The sequence below is a fragment of the Camelus dromedarius genome, chromosome 5, assembly GCF_036321535.1.
Source record: "Camelus dromedarius isolate mCamDro1 chromosome 5, mCamDro1.pat, whole genome shotgun sequence".
Taxonomy (NCBI): Eukaryota; Metazoa; Chordata; class Mammalia; order Artiodactyla; family Camelidae; genus Camelus; species Camelus dromedarius.
In genome coordinates, this window is record NC_087440.1 from 20,233,850 (window position 1) to 20,251,869 (window position 18,020).

General features: G+C 38.6%; 1 protein-coding gene across 1 annotated transcript; it reads right to left on the reverse strand.

The window, feature by feature from the left end:
* Window positions 1-206: 206 nt before the first annotated feature.
* PDIA3 (protein disulfide isomerase family A member 3) lies at window positions 207-17,951 on the reverse strand. Its single transcript, XM_010994931.3, has 13 exons — window positions 17,631-17,951; window positions 12,636-12,714; window positions 11,240-11,357; window positions 9,127-9,234; window positions 7,745-7,874; window positions 4,731-4,847; window positions 4,288-4,413; window positions 3,492-3,674; window positions 2,563-2,671; window positions 1,901-2,029; window positions 1,270-1,349; window positions 854-911; window positions 207-651 (listed from the first exon to the last, which is right to left on the reverse strand). The coding sequence occupies exons 1-13, from the start codon at window positions 17,795-17,797 to the stop codon at window positions 535-537; spliced, it is 1,521 nt and encodes a 506-aa protein (XP_010993233.2). The 5' UTR covers window positions 17,798-17,951; the 3' UTR covers window positions 207-534.
* Window positions 17,952-18,020: the final 69 nt, after the last annotated feature.

Sequence of the window (18,020 nt, forward strand, 5' to 3'; positions counted from 1 at the left end):
AGTTGTTCTGGCCATTATGGTAGTCACTACATGTGACTATTTAATGAAAATTTAAAATATGGTTTCTAGCTACATTTCAAATGTTCAGTAGCTACCGGTATTAGACAGTGAAGATTATAGAACATTTCCATCACTGCAGAAAGTTCTATTGGACAGTGCTGGTCTAGAGAACCTCTGGTTCCCCACATCATGGAGAAAAGACAGTATAAAGGGGGCTCATTTATTGTCACTGTTCCAAATGTACAAAAAAAATTAGAAAATAACCCCCCAACTCAATTCCCCCTACCCGCACAACAATCTCCCCAACACAAATAATTTTTCCCAAAACTGCAAACATAAACTGGTTCTGGTATTTTCATAAACAGTGCAGCTAAGAAACAGTTTAGAGAAAATTTAACAGGGTTCAGATTATATCCATTCTATCCTCTCAGCCGTGAGAGGTAATAATCCCACATGGCTCCCGGTCCTCCCTAATGGTTTTCCCCATCTCTGGTGGAAGAGTCCTTTTACAAAGTGGTATGTTTGGCTGCTGCTTTAGAGATCTTCCTCTGCCTTCTTCTTCTTCTTCTTGGATTTTTCTTCTTGAATTACAGGGGGATTTGTTGCCTCTCGCTTTAAATAGCTAATAAAATCACTTAATTCACGGCCACCCTGAAAACAAAAAGATTACTCTGAAAATTTAAACTTTTAAAGAACCCTGGCTTGTTTCTGACCAACAGGAAGACTTCTGAGTTTGTAAAAGCACATTAGCAACCACATATATTGACCACAAGAGTTGAATTTCCAGTTACATAAACTTAAAGAACTGGACGTGTGTATGTGTATTTGTAGAGAGATAAGACAATGCACTTACTTCATATTTCTTTGGATTTAGCTTCTTGTTGGCTGGAGAGAAGTAGATGGTAGGAAAACTGGGAAAAGAAAGAAGAGTGGACTAATTTCAAGTTCTAGAGTAACTCTGACATCTACTTCCTCAGTAACTGTTTCTGGGAATCACCTCTCTTCATGATTTCCAATCTGACCAGATACTATTCTCCATCAGTGGCTAGGTTACACCCTATCAAAACTCAGGAATAAGACAACTCACAAAATCTGCAGCAGTCATGTGGGGCCATGCTGCAGAACCTTTAAGCCAGGAAGGCACTGGTGGTTCCGTACTCAACAGGAATATGAGGACTCCCCAAACCATGCCCAATGAAGGAATGGTTTACAAGCTTATCTTCCCCTATCAATTGCCTAGAGACTTTTACTAGTTTTTAATCTACTTACCCTCTGACTTCATATGGAGAAGGCACATCATTGGCTGTGGCATCCATCTTGGCTATGACAATATTTGGGTCTTTTCTGAGCTGTTAAAAAGGTTAGATCTTTAAATTTCAAGTTTTCAGTGACTGAGGGACACTTCGTCAATTTACGGCTTAAAACGACCTTATTCTTTAAACACCTGGATAAGTTTTGCTGCTGAGATGGGAAGAGTAGTGATACTTGCACACAGTATCTAACCTTCCATAAGCTTCCCTTTTCTCTCTTGGCTCCTACATATTAAGACTCTCTATACAGCCACCTTCAAAATTACCTGGCCCAAGAAAGACTTTACAAGGGCTAAACAAAGCGTTTTAAAATGAAGGAACATAATGAATTCATCTAAGTCATTACCAAAATTCAGTAGCCAGGATAATTTTAACCACAATCTAGATTGAATCTAAGGAGTGGAAAGTTAAAGCAGGTATCTGAGGCACTGAACAGGCTAGAGACAATAGAGGGCAGTCAGGAGAAAGTGAATAAACAGATGGAAAAAATCTACCAGTACTTTGGTTCTGAAATAATTATAACTAATTACCCAATGCTGAATGTAAACTTCCCAACTCAAACCTTATCTTAGAATATGGCTTAGACTTACTTTCTCTCCCAGTTCTTTATATTTCGGCTCCAGATTCTTACAGTGACCACACCAAGGAGCATAAAATTCAATCAGCACATCTTTATTTTCATCATTCACTATTTCATCAAAATTCTCTGCTACCACCACCTGGAAAACGGAAGATTCTCTAGTTCATAAAGCCAGTTAAATAAATTCACGAGCTGTATTTCTTTCTGGACCCAATCCCTCTCAAATTTGTTGTGTTGCCACTGAAAATATGTTACTGAAACCCAACTCACATTTATAGACTACATTAAGATGTTGCTTTTCCCCAGAAACCAACTCATTCCCATGTCTATCACCTGTCAAACTAAGTTCAGGAAGTCAGAGTGCTACCCAACCCTTCCTTAAAATAATCTCAGAGCAACAATCTTAAAACTGTTCTTAGGGGTTAGCTTGCTCTGTCCCCAAAAAAACCTAGCCCTAATATAAATATCATCAGAAATTTCTATGAAGGTTTATACTCCTGTCCCTACTGACATTATGAGCTCTGCCAGTGCTTATTTTATGACTAAGGGAGGTGAAGACAAACAAAAACAAAACTCAATAGCCAACAAGGTCTTCACTTAGACCCAGCATTTTTAAAATAAAGTGAGGAGGGGCGGCTGTGTAGAGGCTTGGGGAGGCTGTGGGTGCCTCACCTTTACAGGCCCATCATTGCTCTCTGGAATAGGCTCAGACTTCAGGTATCTCTTCAGGTTGCCATCAAAGTAATCCTGCAGGAATCTCTCAAGAGCCTTGCCATCACGCCTGCAATTGGAAAAAACAAGGATCAGATTTAACTTACTCCCACCATTGAAAGAACTAAAAGCAGTTTCTTATAATAGTTTCTACATATTTTAGCTTAAATTTCCTGGCTAGAAAGCAAGTAGAAGGCAAAAAAAAAAAGGGGGCGGACTTATCTCTCAACATACAGAACTATAGACTAAACAAGAAACCAACCACCTCCCTGTATTTCTAACGTGTTCTTTGTGGACTGGAAAGGTCAGAGAAGGAAGAAAACACTGGTCCTTCTGGAAATTCAATTCTGCAAAAGAACTAGGTCTTGTTTTGTTGCTCTGGAGAATGGTGTCTATTTATGGTATTTTGTTTTACTGATTCACTCACAGGAAGATTTTTCTCTTGTACTGATCTCCCAAAGTCTCAGAAGGTGATGGTCAAAATTGTCTGGGGTCTTAAGATCTTTCCAATTCCCTGAGTTTACTTTAGGCCAATGTGGTATTCCAAGAAGAAAAGGCATTCTGTAGGGATGGGAGGGGACTGGGGTGGTTTGAAATTATATCAATCTCAAAGAGACCATCTAATGTTCTCTATCTACTGTTTCTAATGGCAGAGTGGAAACAATCATGTAAGAATTCCAAGCTGCCATCCTTTTGTTACTTTTCAGAATTTAAGAATCATGACCCTTAAAGTATGTATAATTAATTGAGAAAAGTGACAGTCATAGGTCTTGACTAGAAGACCTAGCTTCACATTCCTCTGTTCTTCTTTATAAACCCTCAGTAGTATAAAAGGCTTTAATATTTCTTTGCAGAATCAAATCCCTAACCCACGCTAACTTTTAACTCACGAGAACTCCTCTTGCATAACAAACTTCTCTCCTTTTGCAGTCCTGATAGCAACAACAGGAACCTCCCCAGCAGTGCTTTCCAAGCCAAAATCAGAAAGTTCATGACTAAAGGTTTTGCGGCTAGCTACAGCAAAGTTGAGTTTCTTCCCAGCATCCAGGAATTTCTTTGCCACCATCATCACTCTATGGGAAACAGGAGATATTAATGGCAAGATTATACTAGGGTGGTAAAGCACTTCTGAAACCAAGCAAAAGGCTAGAAAGCAAAATTTAACAGTCCATGCAGCCCTCTGGAATCAGTGTGAACTTGTGTTCTTGGGCACTGGCACAGGATTATGGTATACTTCAATGTCTTACTGAACTTCATTGCCAAACTTGTGGTACCCAAACAAATAGTCCATTCCCACTGAATCTTGTTGTATTATTTAACTGTAAAATATTGCAGGCATAATAACTGACTTGCAGAGAAAATTTATAAGGATAAAATGCACTGAGAGTCTCAATGGGCAAGAAGGCACAATGTTTCAAAGTACACTTTAGGTCACATTTGCATCTTTTACTGGGAGGTTAGGAATTGGCTGTGTCACAAGGCAAAGGAGCACCTATGGAAGTTGTGCCCAGCAGATGCTGGAAGCAGTTTGTTATTTGCCCTTATGGCTTCAAATGTAGTTTTGGAGAGCCAACTGTTCCCATTCTTATCTGTCCTCATATCACATGTGGTAACAGGATAGTTAGAAGGAACTGTTTACGCACTGAGTAACCTTGTTCACACAGGGGAAAAAATGATTCTTATTACCTGTTTCTCCAGTAGTTGGAACCTTTAGCATTCTTTTCATAGTCCACATCATAGTAAGCCAAAAGTAAGTCCTTGCCTTGTATCAAATCCTTATTGTCTTCTGTCATGTGAGGGCAGATACCAAAGCTGCAGTGAAAAAAATCTATTATCAAATTTGACAGGCTTATAGCTAAATTATGGAATTATCACAAAGTAACTGATAGTACTTAAAAAGAAAGAAATTTTCAACATATAGGATAAGTACAGGATAAGTACTGAGCAATGTACGTTACAGAACCACAATAGGAGTTCTAGGGCCCAAACGTTACTGCTTTAATATAAACTTCATCATTACAATCCTGTGATCAGACTATTTACTCCAAAACATGGCTCTGCTTAGTAACACAGGTAAACAAACTAAAATGAAGCCAATTAATTCCAAAAAATTATAAAGAGGTACTCACATGTTTTCCTGGATAAATTTTTTAATCTTGCCACTGGTCATTTTCTCTTCTGTATATGCCACAGTCTTGTCCTCAAACTTGTTTATCAGATGTGAAGGGCGAAACAAGGTGATACCCCTTTAAAAAAAAAAAAGTCTTAGTAGGTAGGTAGATAACAGAAGACCTTTCTCCCATCTTTTATTTAAAACTCAGATGATCTACTCTTGCTGCCACTACTCCTGTCACCATTTAAGCACATAAGGACTCTTTTCTGGGACCATAGCATTGGCACCGTGACCTTCTCATCAACACTAAAGAGCTAACCACCTTACTCTCAAGTGCAATAATTGGGTATGATGAGAGTTTAATAAAACTCTGGGTTGGAAACTTAGGAGACTGTGGTTCTAATTCTCGTTCCACCACTAATTTCAAAGACCTTGGGCCAGGTATTAATTTAATCCTCCTGGGCTTCAGCTTTTTCATCACTGCAAAAAGGAGTTTGAGTAGAAAATTAATTTCCAAACTTTATTGGAAGGTATCTTGCCCTGCCTCTTTGAAAATTCAACCCTCCCACACAGGAAGAAAACTACTTCATTAGAGAAAGTATCTTCAAAAGTCCTTCCAGCTGTATAAAATTCTGTAGGTAGGTATATGATTACAGATAATGTTTAGCTTGAGTTCATTAGAAATGTCTTTGTTCTACATTTCTCCATCCCAATAAACCAAGTTTACAAATTTTTCTCTCACTGGTACTACTTTGCCTCTCTACCTAAGCAAAGCTTTCCTCATTCCATTGGAACATTGAAGGAAAATTCCTTCTTTACTTTCTAGCCTTTTGTTCAGCTAAAACTGAACCCCAATTTGGTTCTGAGTCACAGGTTTATATCTAGCACAAGCTTTCCCAGAAAATACCACTGTTGTAACTACCAGCATCTAGCCTCTAGTGTCTCTTTCATTCATTCCTCCTCCCCATACTACACACTCATATACAATTTTATCACTTGTTTTGGGCCAGGTGTCTGCACCTTTAAGTTCTTATACCCCCCCTTCCAATATTAACCATTAACTTTATGTCACTTAAAACATAGGCATTTTCATAGGACACAGGGAAATTAGATGGCAAAAGGGAACCTAAGACAAACGTACTGGGCAACCAAGAATGTGAACAGGTCTAAGATTTTTTTTAAGTATAGTTACCAATTTCAGAGCAGTTTATTGTCAAAAAAAAAAAAAAAAAAAAGACATCAGATCATTCCAAATATGTTTAATGATGATATGGTATTGGGGAACACAAGAAGACCTTAAGACACCCTTCATATAAGGTCTCAATAAGTCACCTGATCAGAGGCTTTAAATGGCAAGCGTGAGAGGCAGATACAGTGAACAAAACTAAGGTTAACAGGCTGATAGGTGCTGTGCTTAATGAGCCACAAGCGGCTCCACATTTATAGACCTGGTGTCTCTTAATTTAAAAGGCAGTAGTGGGGAGGCTATAGCTCAGTGGAAGAGTGCCTGCTTAGCATGCATGAGGTCCTGGGTTCCATTTCCAGTTCCTCCATTAAAAAAATAAATAAACCTAAAATTAAACCTAATTACCACCCCCTAAAAAAAAAAAAAGGGCAGTAGAGCCTCATGGTCAAGCCTAACAACTCTGCAGCCAGCCCTTCCAGCTGCACAGGTTCATATCCTAGTTCTGCCACTTACTGTCAGTGTGAAGCTTCACTTCTTTGTGTGCTTTCTCCTCTGTAAAATGGGGATTTATAATGACAGATCTGTCTCACCAGGTTGTTAAGAGGGTTAAATGAGTTAACAGTAAATGGCACATAGTAAACACTGCATATTTTGTTAGATATAAATAAATAACACTAACCCTTGGCACACTTTTCTTCCTGCTTTATATGTTCACCGTGAGTGATCTCATCTAGTCCCATGGTTTCAATAACCATTCACATGTGGTTGGCCTATAATCCTTTATCTCTAGTTCAGAACTTTTCCTGAATTTTACTCACATTAATCCAGTTGTCCACTGGGTCCTCACTACCTGGATGTCTGACAAACTTCTCAAACTCACTGTGCCAAAACAGAATTCATCATCATTCCTTTCTAATTTGTTTCTCCTTTTCTTTTTCCTAGTTGGATGATGACTGTCACTGGCCCACTCATCCAAGTCTTTAGAAACCTAGATTCACTATAGATCTTCCCTTTTTCACACAAGGCTAGGATGTGCAGGATTTCAAAAATCCTATTATTTACATTTTTAATACTCCTTCTTCCCCATTGCCCCTAACACTGCTTTAATTTAGACTCTCACCCTTAGTTTAGACTCTCCTAACTGTCTTGTCTCCCCTCCCCTTTCAAATCACCACTATATGGGTGCCTTTTCTGGCAGAACAGTGACTTGTCTTCTGAAACAAAATTAATCACATTACTCTCTAGCTCAGAGTCTTTCAGTGGCTGCCAAATGCCTAAAAGGTAAAATCTGAATTGCTCTGTGTGGCACTTAAGCTCTTCCATAATTTGACCTCTGCTTACCTCTCCAATCTTACCTTTCACTATGACCTTATTTATGAACAATACTCCAGCAGAACTACAGTCCCAATATGCCTAGGCCACTTCACATCTTGGGGCCTTCACTCCTGCTGCTCTATCTGGAATAATTTTTATCCCACTGTCATACCCTGCCTGGAAAAACTTATCTTTCAAGATACACCTCAAGAGTCATCTCCTCGATGGAAGTTTTTTCCAATGCTACTCCCCACCTCAAAAGAAAAAAATCACTCCCTTCTCTGTATTTCCAGTACATCCTGTGTATCTATCTATAATACCTATAATGCTCACTTACACTTATATTTTTAAATATATTCACTGTCTCCCGCTACTGGATACCGCTCAAGGGCAGCAACAGTTTCCAGTACTTAGCTTAATGCCTACTAAGTGCTCGATAAACCTTTTGGAAAAACTATGCATAAAAATCACCAGTTCACACAATAGCACTTGATCAAGATGCAACAAGGACATTCAACTCAGTTACTTACTCTCCATCATCATCATATTTATTCACCAGAGACTGAACATTGGTATGTGCAAATCGGTAGTTATCCCTCAAGTTGCTGGCTGCTTTTAGAAACTCTGAGTGAGCTTCACTAAATAAATCCTTGAAAAAACCTATATAGAAAACGTCAAACACAAGGAAGAAACAGTAAGTGCTAAGACATACCCAAAACTTTAAAATTCTTCTGTTTTTCAAAGCCTTCTTCTATTATGGATAAGCAAAATGAGATAGGTAGGAGGACTGGGTCTGCTTTGCCATGACAACCGAGGACACTTTACAAAACTTTTAAGATAAGAATTCTTCCTCGAGGCCTTTAAAAAAACATTTCTGAGGGAGCCAAGAGGAAGATTTGTCAGGGTTCAAGTCTTAATTCCAGTTTATCACAACTGAAAACTTTTGAGCAAATTGTTTAACTTCTTAGAGTCTCAGAGACTATTTCAGGTGTCAGAGCATTAAATAAGACAATACATCAAAATAAACTGTAAATTAATTCATTATATTTTTTTCTATGTCTTACTTGTCTTTAGAACCTCAAGTCTAGAAAAGTGATCAAAACCTAAATGTTTATTAAATGTCTGCTTATGGTTAATTCCATGTAAAAGATACAGAATCAGTAAAATCCAGATGATAAGAAGTGGATTTTAGTCAAATTTAAATAATAAGCCATATTCTACTGCCAGAGAGTCAATTTTATTACAGTAATTAGGAGATTAAGAGAAGCACAAGCTTGTATGTTTAAATTTAATTTTAGTGAAATATATTATACATTACATTTAAAACAAAACAAAAAACACCCAAGATGTAGAATGTGTTAACTGGCTCAAGTTTGTTTTTTGGGTTTTTTTTTTAAAACATTTTTTTAATTGAATTATAGCCATTTTACAATGTTGTGGCTCAAGTTATTTTAAAAATAAATGAGATATTACAACACTTAAGAAAGCAAAGATTGCTATAAATATATACACAATCCTAGCAATTTGATTGTAAATTCCCCTATGACTGTGCAAACAGACACAGGTTTATTATTTACTTGTATCCTCCCATCTTAAACCCGATTTTCAATATTCACTACCCTACTGAGTTAAATCTGAGATTAAGAAGTGACAAGAAAAACTGAAGATATTCCTATTTTAGTCCCTTAATTGAAATTAAATCTTCACATCTGTAAGAATACAAAGTCACTCAAATAAATAACACCAGTTTTTTCCACATTATAGTAATACTGTGAGTATAATAATTCTGTGAATTTTCTTTTCAACTGCCCCTAAGTTTCCTAAACAGTTTTAACTTTGTTGTTTATTCACACTGAGGGCTTTTGAAACTATGTTGATAATTTTGTGGCATAATCAAATATTTGCTACTTACCCACCACAGAAGCATCTTTATCACTAATGAACTTTTCAAATTCTTCCTCAGTCCTGAGAGGAACCGAAGCTGGTCCAGCCTGCTTCTTCAGGTGGCTGACAATTCCATCTTAAAAGGCAAGATGAAAGATTATAGCAACACACATTTATAATTTTTGAAAAGGTAATCATTCACATGACTCAAAGTTTAAAAGGTTCAAAAGGGTATACAATGAAGGTTTCTTCAAATCCTTGTCCCTAGTTACTCAGTTTCCCCACTACAGGATTAATATTTCAGTTTTTTGTATCTCCTCCCAAACATATTATTCATAAACAAGCTTTACACATTTTTTCTCCTCAAATGGCAGCATACATATATGCTGCTCTGTATCTTGTTTTTGTCATTTAACATAGTTTAGAGATATATACATAAAGAGCTACCTCAATCATTTTTATAGCCATGGTGTTTCATTGTATTATGGATGTACCATAATTTACTTAAATAGTCACAGTTGAACATGTTTCCCATTTCTTGCTGTTATAAATTATTCTACAATAAACAACCATTATACTAACGTCCCTTTACATGTGATTGAGTTTACCTGTAAGGTAAATTCCTAGAGGTGGATTCACTGGGTCAAGAAGTACCTGCATTTATAATTATTTAACTGCCTCCTGAAGAGATTGTACTTATTTATAGCCCTACCAGTCATGTTTTCAAGTGTTTATAAATATAAATAATACCTCTGAGCATGTTCTCTGCCTAGAACAATCTTTCCCCAGATATCCACCTGGCTCCCTTCCTCAGCTTCCTCTTTTTGAGGTCTTTATTCTAAATGTCATCTTGTCAAGGAAGCCTCCCCTGACCATTCCTTGTAAACTAAAACCTATTCAACCTCCAACACTCCCTTATCTCCTTTCCTTGCTTTTCTTACAGCACATTTCATCCATCTAATTAATACACAGTATCATTATTTGTCTTTCTCTCTCCATTACAGAGTAAATTCCAGATGGGTAGGGATTTTTGTCTGCCTTGCTCACTGATATATATCTAGCTCTAAGAAAAATACCTAGCACATAACAAGTTTAACCACACACACACACACACACACACACAAAAACCACAAAAAACTTGTTTTATTTTAAGCCTAGCTGACAGGCCATTATTATACTTTCTCCTGGGCTCCAGTGAAACCATTCACAGACTCACAATGGTCCCAGGTCAACAGAGGCAGTGCTGCTCCTCCATAATATCCCACCTCTCCCATCCTGTTCCTCTTCTGAGAGTTCTAACGATTTGCTAACTGACGGAGAAAGTACTTCCAGACTCTTTTAGTTCTTTCGGGTATATACCCAGAAGTGTAATTGGTGGATCATATACTAATCTTATTTTTATTTTTTCAGGAGCCACCATACTGTTTTCCACTGAGGCTGCATGCACCATTTTAAGTTCACACCAACAGTGTAGAATGGTTCCAGTTTCTCCACATCCTTGCCAACAGTTGTTCTTTTCGTTTCTTTGATAGTAGCCATCCTAACAAATGTGAAGTGGTTATCTATATCTATATATATTTTTAAACTTGTTTGCTGCTTTCTCTTCATCTCCCAGAATGTAAGCATCACAAGAATATGAACCTTGGGCGGAAGGGTAGAGCTCATTAGCAGAGCACATGCTTAGCATGCATGAGGTCCAGGGTTCAATCCCCACTACCTCCATTAAAAAAACAATAAATAAATAAATCTAATTACCCCCCAAAACAAAAACCAAAAAAACCCCATAAAAAAACAAAAATCAAACCAAAACAAAACAACAAGAATATGAACCTTGTGTTTTGTTTATCAGTAAGTACTGGGCACTTACTATATCTAGAATATCTAGCACAGAGCAGGTACTCAATAAATGGTTGTCAAATTAACAAAACACACAGTAGACCTTATAACTTCAAGTATTTTCTACATTACTTATATAATCTGTTCATTTAGAGAAGTCTTTTGTTAGCTACCAAACTGACCTCTTAGATGAGGAATTGTTAAGACCTAAAGTATACTGTATAGAAAATGTCATGTTCTCACTACAAAGAACAGGTTACTGAAACAACAGATGCAGTTTCCAGAATGTAATTCAGGATCCTTACCGGCAGTCCTGGGCCCATCATAAGCACCTGCTTCTTCACCATCTCTAAATATCTTCAGGGTTGGATATCCATTGACTCCATACTTATTACAGGTGTTTGTGTTGGCAGTACAATCAACCTAAAGATTAAAATACAGGAACCATTTGTCATCCAAATGCCTGTTGCAGGTTCTTCCTATATTCCCAAAATATTAAGATTGGTCAAATTATAAAGGATTAAGCAATTCTTGGCACACATCCCACAGAACGTTCGATTTTAAAAGCAGACTAGTGCTGTGCTAGCTACGTCAGAACCACCTTAGGTAGATTCCTGGACCTCATACAAAATGCACAAATGACTATTTCACTTCTGCCCTTGGAGTCTCTATTGTCTAAAGCAGTGGTCTCTACTTCTTCCCTCTCAGAATATGTGAGGGATAAATCACTTAAATTAGAAACAGTGGCTTACTTTCATAATGATTACCATCAATGGGATATACGGATGGGTGTCCCTTCCTTTTAAGTGAGGTGGGGTATAATGTGATCTGGCAAGTCACCACAGGGCTATTAGCAAAGAAAGATACTGATGCTTAAACATGCTCCCTGAGCTAGTTTGAATCTAGGCTAAACTATAACATGACAGAACTGGTGAGATCTATCAGGAAGAAGAAAAACAATTTCCATCTATTTAGCCACTTATTCCAAACTAGGCAATGCTACTGGCACTTGGCACATATTACCTCATTTAATCTCCACAAGATTCTGGGGTACGATCCCAATGCTTTAACATAAGCTGAAGTTCAGAACAGAAATGCGTCTATAGTGACAGACGCTATAGCCTCATAAATCATAACTGAACTTTTTTTTTCTATGGCAAGCTGCCACAGAACATCAGGATTAAAAAGTTTCAACAACAGTCCTATATATGTATGAACAATTTGAGGCTGGCCAAGATGTGAGCTTGTGGAGCAACTATGGGTTTACTACACAATAATGGCAAAATTCTGGAAGTATTACTTTGATTGGAAAAGCAAGCACCAAGTTTACAGATGACCAGTTAGTTACATACTTATCAACATCCTCATGTTATCTTCTTATTCCCGTAATTGTGAATAACATAATAGTAGCTTAGGAAACTCATTTACTCAGTAATTTTCCTCTAACAACTAATTTTACTTTTCATATTTGCCCCTTAATTCTTATTTACCATATAGTTTGCTTCTTTCTCATACCAGTATTTCCCTTAGTTTTACTCCTTTTAATCTTTTGAAACCATAATTAATATAATAGTCAGTGTATTTGCCCAGAAACTATGTTCTTTTCTTAACACCGTAGGAGTAAGGGAAATCAATTTTAGTTTTTACCAACTACCATTTAAAATACCTGTTTCCTTTAATGAAGACTCTACCTATACTCACCTTTGCTAATGGAACTATTCCTTTTAATCTGGTAGCTGCAGCTTCATATTCAGGGGCAAGTCTCTTGCAGTGTCCACACCTATATAGATTGAATAAAAAAAAAAAAGCCAAATTCTCAGTTTAATCCTACATGTTTGTTAACTTCGTTTCTCTAGGAAGGATCGGAAACTGTAATACTACTTTTGAATTAGTAGCTGCTTCCAAAAGCAAAAACATCACCTAAACAACATCCGTTAATGATAAGGTAAACCAGAGCTCTCAGAGGTAAAGGTACTATCTCCAGCCTGAGGTCAACTCTACAGGACTGGCTCTATCTAGAGCAGCATCTATTTTCTCAATTAAAAGTGCATCTGAGCCCTGAAAACTGTAGTCAGAAGTATATTCCACATTAAAGAGGGAAAGAGCTCAAGGCTTTTTGACCAATTAATGAGTAAAAATAAAGGGCAAGACAGCAATTATCCCATTCCTGGTAGCATTTCCTAAAGGAAGATGCATATTTTCTCTTGGGAAATTAGCATTGTCACAGGTTCTTAAAAATATCATGATTGAAACCTTATAAAGTCCCAAGTATGATTATAACTTTTTAAGAATCACTGTCACGCACATTTTCTCCTTCCCTTCAATATGACTCTCTTTGACCAGAAACCCAGTTTGAGGGGGGAGTGGAATAAGGCCCAGAAGGTGCTCATTTGATATAAATAACTCTAGAAGCTCAACAGAGGCTTTTTTCTTCTCATCTGAATTTCAACACAGCATTAGGAAGACATAGTTAACCTTAAGATAGCAAGCTTGATTTTTAAGGCTACACAGTTCACCTGGCTATAAGAACTGATAAGAAGGCATTATGTCAATTAGAATTTTCCCAGAGGGCCATCAGGAACACCTGTTCCTTTGCCCAGACAGCCCTAACAGTCCCATAGGCACACTGCATGTGCCACAGGGGGAGAAGCCTGTCAGTGTACAGCTAGCACCAGCTACAGATCATCTCTTCAAAAGCCAGTGGGTTGCAGAGGGATCACTTTGAGAAGGTGAGTAGTTCTGTGGCCTCCTCCATAGATAGCAAAGATAGAAAGAATTAGAAAACAGAAGGAAGGAAACACAGAAACTTGAGCTGATATATTTCATGGCCAAAAGTTGCAAAATTTATTTTACTAAGTAATGGATGGATAATAAGTAACTTGGAAACATTTTGCCCCTAAAACTTGTTTAAAATGAAGGACTATAAGAGTTTATCTTCTTCAAGGTCTTTAGAAGTCCTGTTTAAAAATAATCATTAGAAAGCTTAACTGAAAAAAAAAAAAAAAAGGAAAAGCTTAACGAAGCAACAGTGATATAAAAAAAAGACTATGATATTAGATGATACTTAGGGTAACGTACATATTTACTAAAAGTATAAAAGAACTAAATGATAAAAACCAAACTCAGGATGCGGGAGTACATAAGATGGAGCAGGGGTACACAGGTGTACACAACTGTACTGGCTTTACTTTTTAGACTGGTTGGTGACTAAACAGTATTATACTGTATTTCACAGATGCACATTTTAACATAGCTGAAATTGGGATGTGTCTTGCAATCATGTCATAATTTCAATGGTAAAATTTCTCTTTGTGAGACGTAAAATGAGTCCTCTCACAATTAGTGGCATCTTAGATGTATTTTTAATATGGCATTATTGATATATGGTATTATACCCTCTGTATTCCATAATAAATTAAAATTTCACATACTTGGATTATAACAAAAATACACAAATTCCAAATGATTTAATAAAATAACCAATTTAGCTGAGGAATTCAGGCTTTTGGGAACATAATAAGGGTTCAGAGGTTAAAAAGAATGTGTGTTACAGAGAGTAAGAATTGGAACTGGGCCCTAAAAGATTTACGGCTTTAGACAGGACACAGTAAGGTGTTTTAGATAAGGGTATAGTAGAGCAAAGGTAAAGTTACTGTTGAGAATGATGCATTTAGAGAACTATGAAGGGTCTTTTTTCTGGTTAAGAGATAACTGCGTTATGGGTATTAAGAGATTTCTGTTGAACGGGTATGTAGCAATTGTCAAGAAAGCCAAGGCAACAGATACAAGAAGTTTCACCTTAACTACCTTAAAACACCTGAAGAGAAAAAAAAAATAGTATAAAATAATTAGGCTAAACCAGTAGGTCTCTACACAGATGCATATAAAAAATATTAAGCATTAAAAAAAAAAAATTGCATGCCTAGGCCCCACCCTGGGACTTACTGAATGATTTCTTCAGGAATCCAGGAGATAACCAGAGGTATGGGGGGAGTGTGTGTAAATGGCAAGGCTGGGACTGAAAACCCCTGCCTTAAGCACTGCTAATATCAGTAACAACATCTAATGTCCAAAGGGAGGACCTGTTTAACGAGTTCCAATGAGGCTGGAGGAGACTGCCCTCTTTAAATTCACAAGGAACAGAATTTAGATGGATTTTGAAGGTGATCATCAGGATTAACCACTACTTCTTTCACCCACTCCTAGATAGTATTAAAACACAAACAATCCTATTCATCTTCAGGGATGGCACCTAGCAGTTAATAATGAATCTCAACATACATTCACCCAACAATTACTACTACATGCCTGCTATGTGCCACATGCTACTTTAACCTCTGATAGAAGAAAAATTGATACAGTCCTTTCCCTGTAGGAACACCAGTCTGGCAGGGGTGATAGACAGTATTCTTAGGTCCCTGAAGAGAGGAGGGAGGAATCAGGCGGTTGTCTAGGGAAGGAAGAAGTAACTTTTGAGGTAAATCAAATCTTGCTGTAAAGATTGCGGGGGTGGAGGAAGATGGGAATTCCAAGTAAAGGAATCAGTATGTATAAGAAATATTAAATACTGTATTTTATACTATCCACATGGTCTTTTTCTATACTCTATAAACACTGTATATCAAATATTATTTACTACTACTGTCCTAGAAGGTAGGGCACAAATCTACAACATAAGTAGATGCTGAAGACTTTAAAACTTAACACTGATCAATAAATTTTCAGAAATTATCACAAATATTTAAATACTTCTGTTTCCCAGAGAAATTCAGATAGTCTCACTCTTACGAACTACATAGATTTCCACAATGGAAATAATTAGGCTACAGAGTCAGTTGCAAAGAAATCTTTCACTTTCACTTGTAAAATGAAAGAGGAAAAAATACCCTAAAACAAATGAGAAAATAACTTGCTCGAAATAGGCTGTTAAACTCTTACTGTTCCTAACTTGTAAGCTAGTACTCCTGATCTGTACAAAAGAATACAGCAGTCACATTTCCAGCTGAAATATTAAAAAATAAAAAGTTGAATGTGAAGAAATAAGGATATTATCAACAGGAGACTTCTTTGATTTCAAATTACTCATTCAGAAAACTGATCCTTCTTGCTAGCACTGTGGCAACTGACCTTACCTTTCATGCCATTTAAAAGGAGACACCACAGCAGAGATCCACCCAGTTTTGGGGATAGTTTAGTGCATGATGGGATATGTAGTTTTTAGGGAAGCACATGAAAAATTTAAAATAGAACACCTTCAACTGGGGAAAAAAAAATCTGTTTTAAACTAGTCTAATAGCTCACAATTCTACTGCAATTCACTTCACGTTGAACCCTGTAGTCACAGAGGCACCACAGTTTTGATACAACTCCATACAGCCATTCTATTTACAGTAACTCAAAGTTAACAGCATGGTTATATAGTTGGGTAGAGTTGTTTCTAAGAGAATGTGAGTTTTAGAAATGCATAAGGACCACCTATGATTTGCAATTATGTGACTGTCGGTCAGCCACACAAATGCCCTGGACGCAAAATGTCACCAAATGAAAACAAAATTTGCTGCCTCTAAGCACACCCTTCTGGTTCAGGTGATCTTCATTATAGGACTTCTCATGTAACCCTCAAGTCAGCTGAGTCTCTGCAGAGTGAAGACCAGAGTGAGAAGTTCACTATAAAAGTGAAAGTTATACACTAACTTTCTTTTACTGATACTTTTGAACATAATTTTCAATTAAGGGTCACTGTGGCAGAAGAAAAATTAAGTACTCTAATTAGCATGGTCATACTGAGCTGTCCCGAGTTAAGACAGTCATTGTTTGCTGCGGTAAGGATTTGGAGGTGAAAAAAAAAAAACAAAAAACCCAGGTTTACTGGGCCAGATATCCTATTTGCTCTCTCCCCGCCCCCACCCCCAGCTTTTTATTTCCAGTTAGTCCTATCCTAAGGAATTTATACCCTTGTTCAGTTAAGTCACCCTTCAGTGGAGTATTATTCCAACACTTATACTTTCTCATTGATGTCTTCTTTGGCATTTTTCAGGAATCCTAATTAAAACTGACAATTTAGACAGATTCTGACGGAATTACTTTGTTCATCTACTCTTTTTAACAGGAATTCTCCTAGAGCTGAGAAGTTATCAGCTTAACGGAAAATGTGTGCACCATGCGATGGATAAAATAATGGCCTGCCTCAAGAAAGCACTTATGACCATTCTGCAGCCAGAGTGACCTTGGCTAGAAACCAATGGCTGCGTGGGTCAAGAAGGAAGTACCCCGGGAGCCGAGGGCCTCTGCACTTGGTGAAATGCTGGCTTTCAATATAAGGCCTTGGGATGCCTCGTGTATAGAATGAAACACAGTAACACTGACTCACTCAGAAACTGCAAAGATACCAATCAAAGCGGGGGAGGGGAGGGTTAAACCCTCTGCAAATAGGAAGTGCCGCAAGAGTACCAAGGTAAGGATGTGGCCCTGTGTGAGAGGCGCCTCCGTGTTCTCCTTTAGGGGTCTCGCTCCCAGGCGATCAGCACCGACTTCTCCGTTCTCTGCTCGGTTCCCCGGGGGTGGAAATCTGCCGGCCGCAGCCGGGCCCGCGGGAATGATGGAGGGAGCCGGCGCTACGCAGGCCCAACCGTTCCCGCGCCTTCGCCCCCGGCCCAGCCCGGCCCTCCCTCTCCCGCCCCGGCTGAGTGGCCTCACCAGGGGGCGAAGAACTCGACGAGCATGAGGCCCGCAGAGCCCGTGTCGGAGACGCGACTCTCGAAGTTGTCGTCCGTGAGTTCCAGCACATCGGAGGCATCGGCAAGACGGGCCGCGGCCAGAAGCAGCGCCACGCCCGGAAACAGCGCTAGGCGGCGGAGGCGCATGGCGACGAGGTGAAGTGGGGGCGTCCAGGAGGGTCGGGGCTCGGCAGGGACTGCGGAGGCCGGGCCGGCAACCACGCACCCTCTGCCTGCGCTCGCGCGTCTGGCCCAGGCGAACCTGCAGCCGGAGGTCCCAACCCCCCAGACCGGCTCGCGCCGCAGTGTGGCAGCCGCCGATTGGCTGCGCGGCGCCTGCGTTGGGCGGGCGGGACCAGCGGGTAACCGC

Bases quoted from the DNA above. Each gene is read 5' to 3' on its own strand.
- PDIA3 (XM_010994931.3), bottom strand. From the start codon at position 17,797: ATGCGCCTCCGCCGCCTAGCGCTGTTTCCGGGCGTGGCGCTGCTTCTG. The intron at 9,235-11,239 runs GTAAGGATCCTG...TTGCCTTTTAAG, and splicing joins TGATGGGCCCAGGACTGCCG to ATGGAATTGTCAGCCACCTG. The intron at 4,848-7,744 runs GTAAGTAACTGA...TTTTTTTTAAAG, and splicing joins AAATATGATGATGATGGAGA to GGGTATCACCTTGTTTCGCC.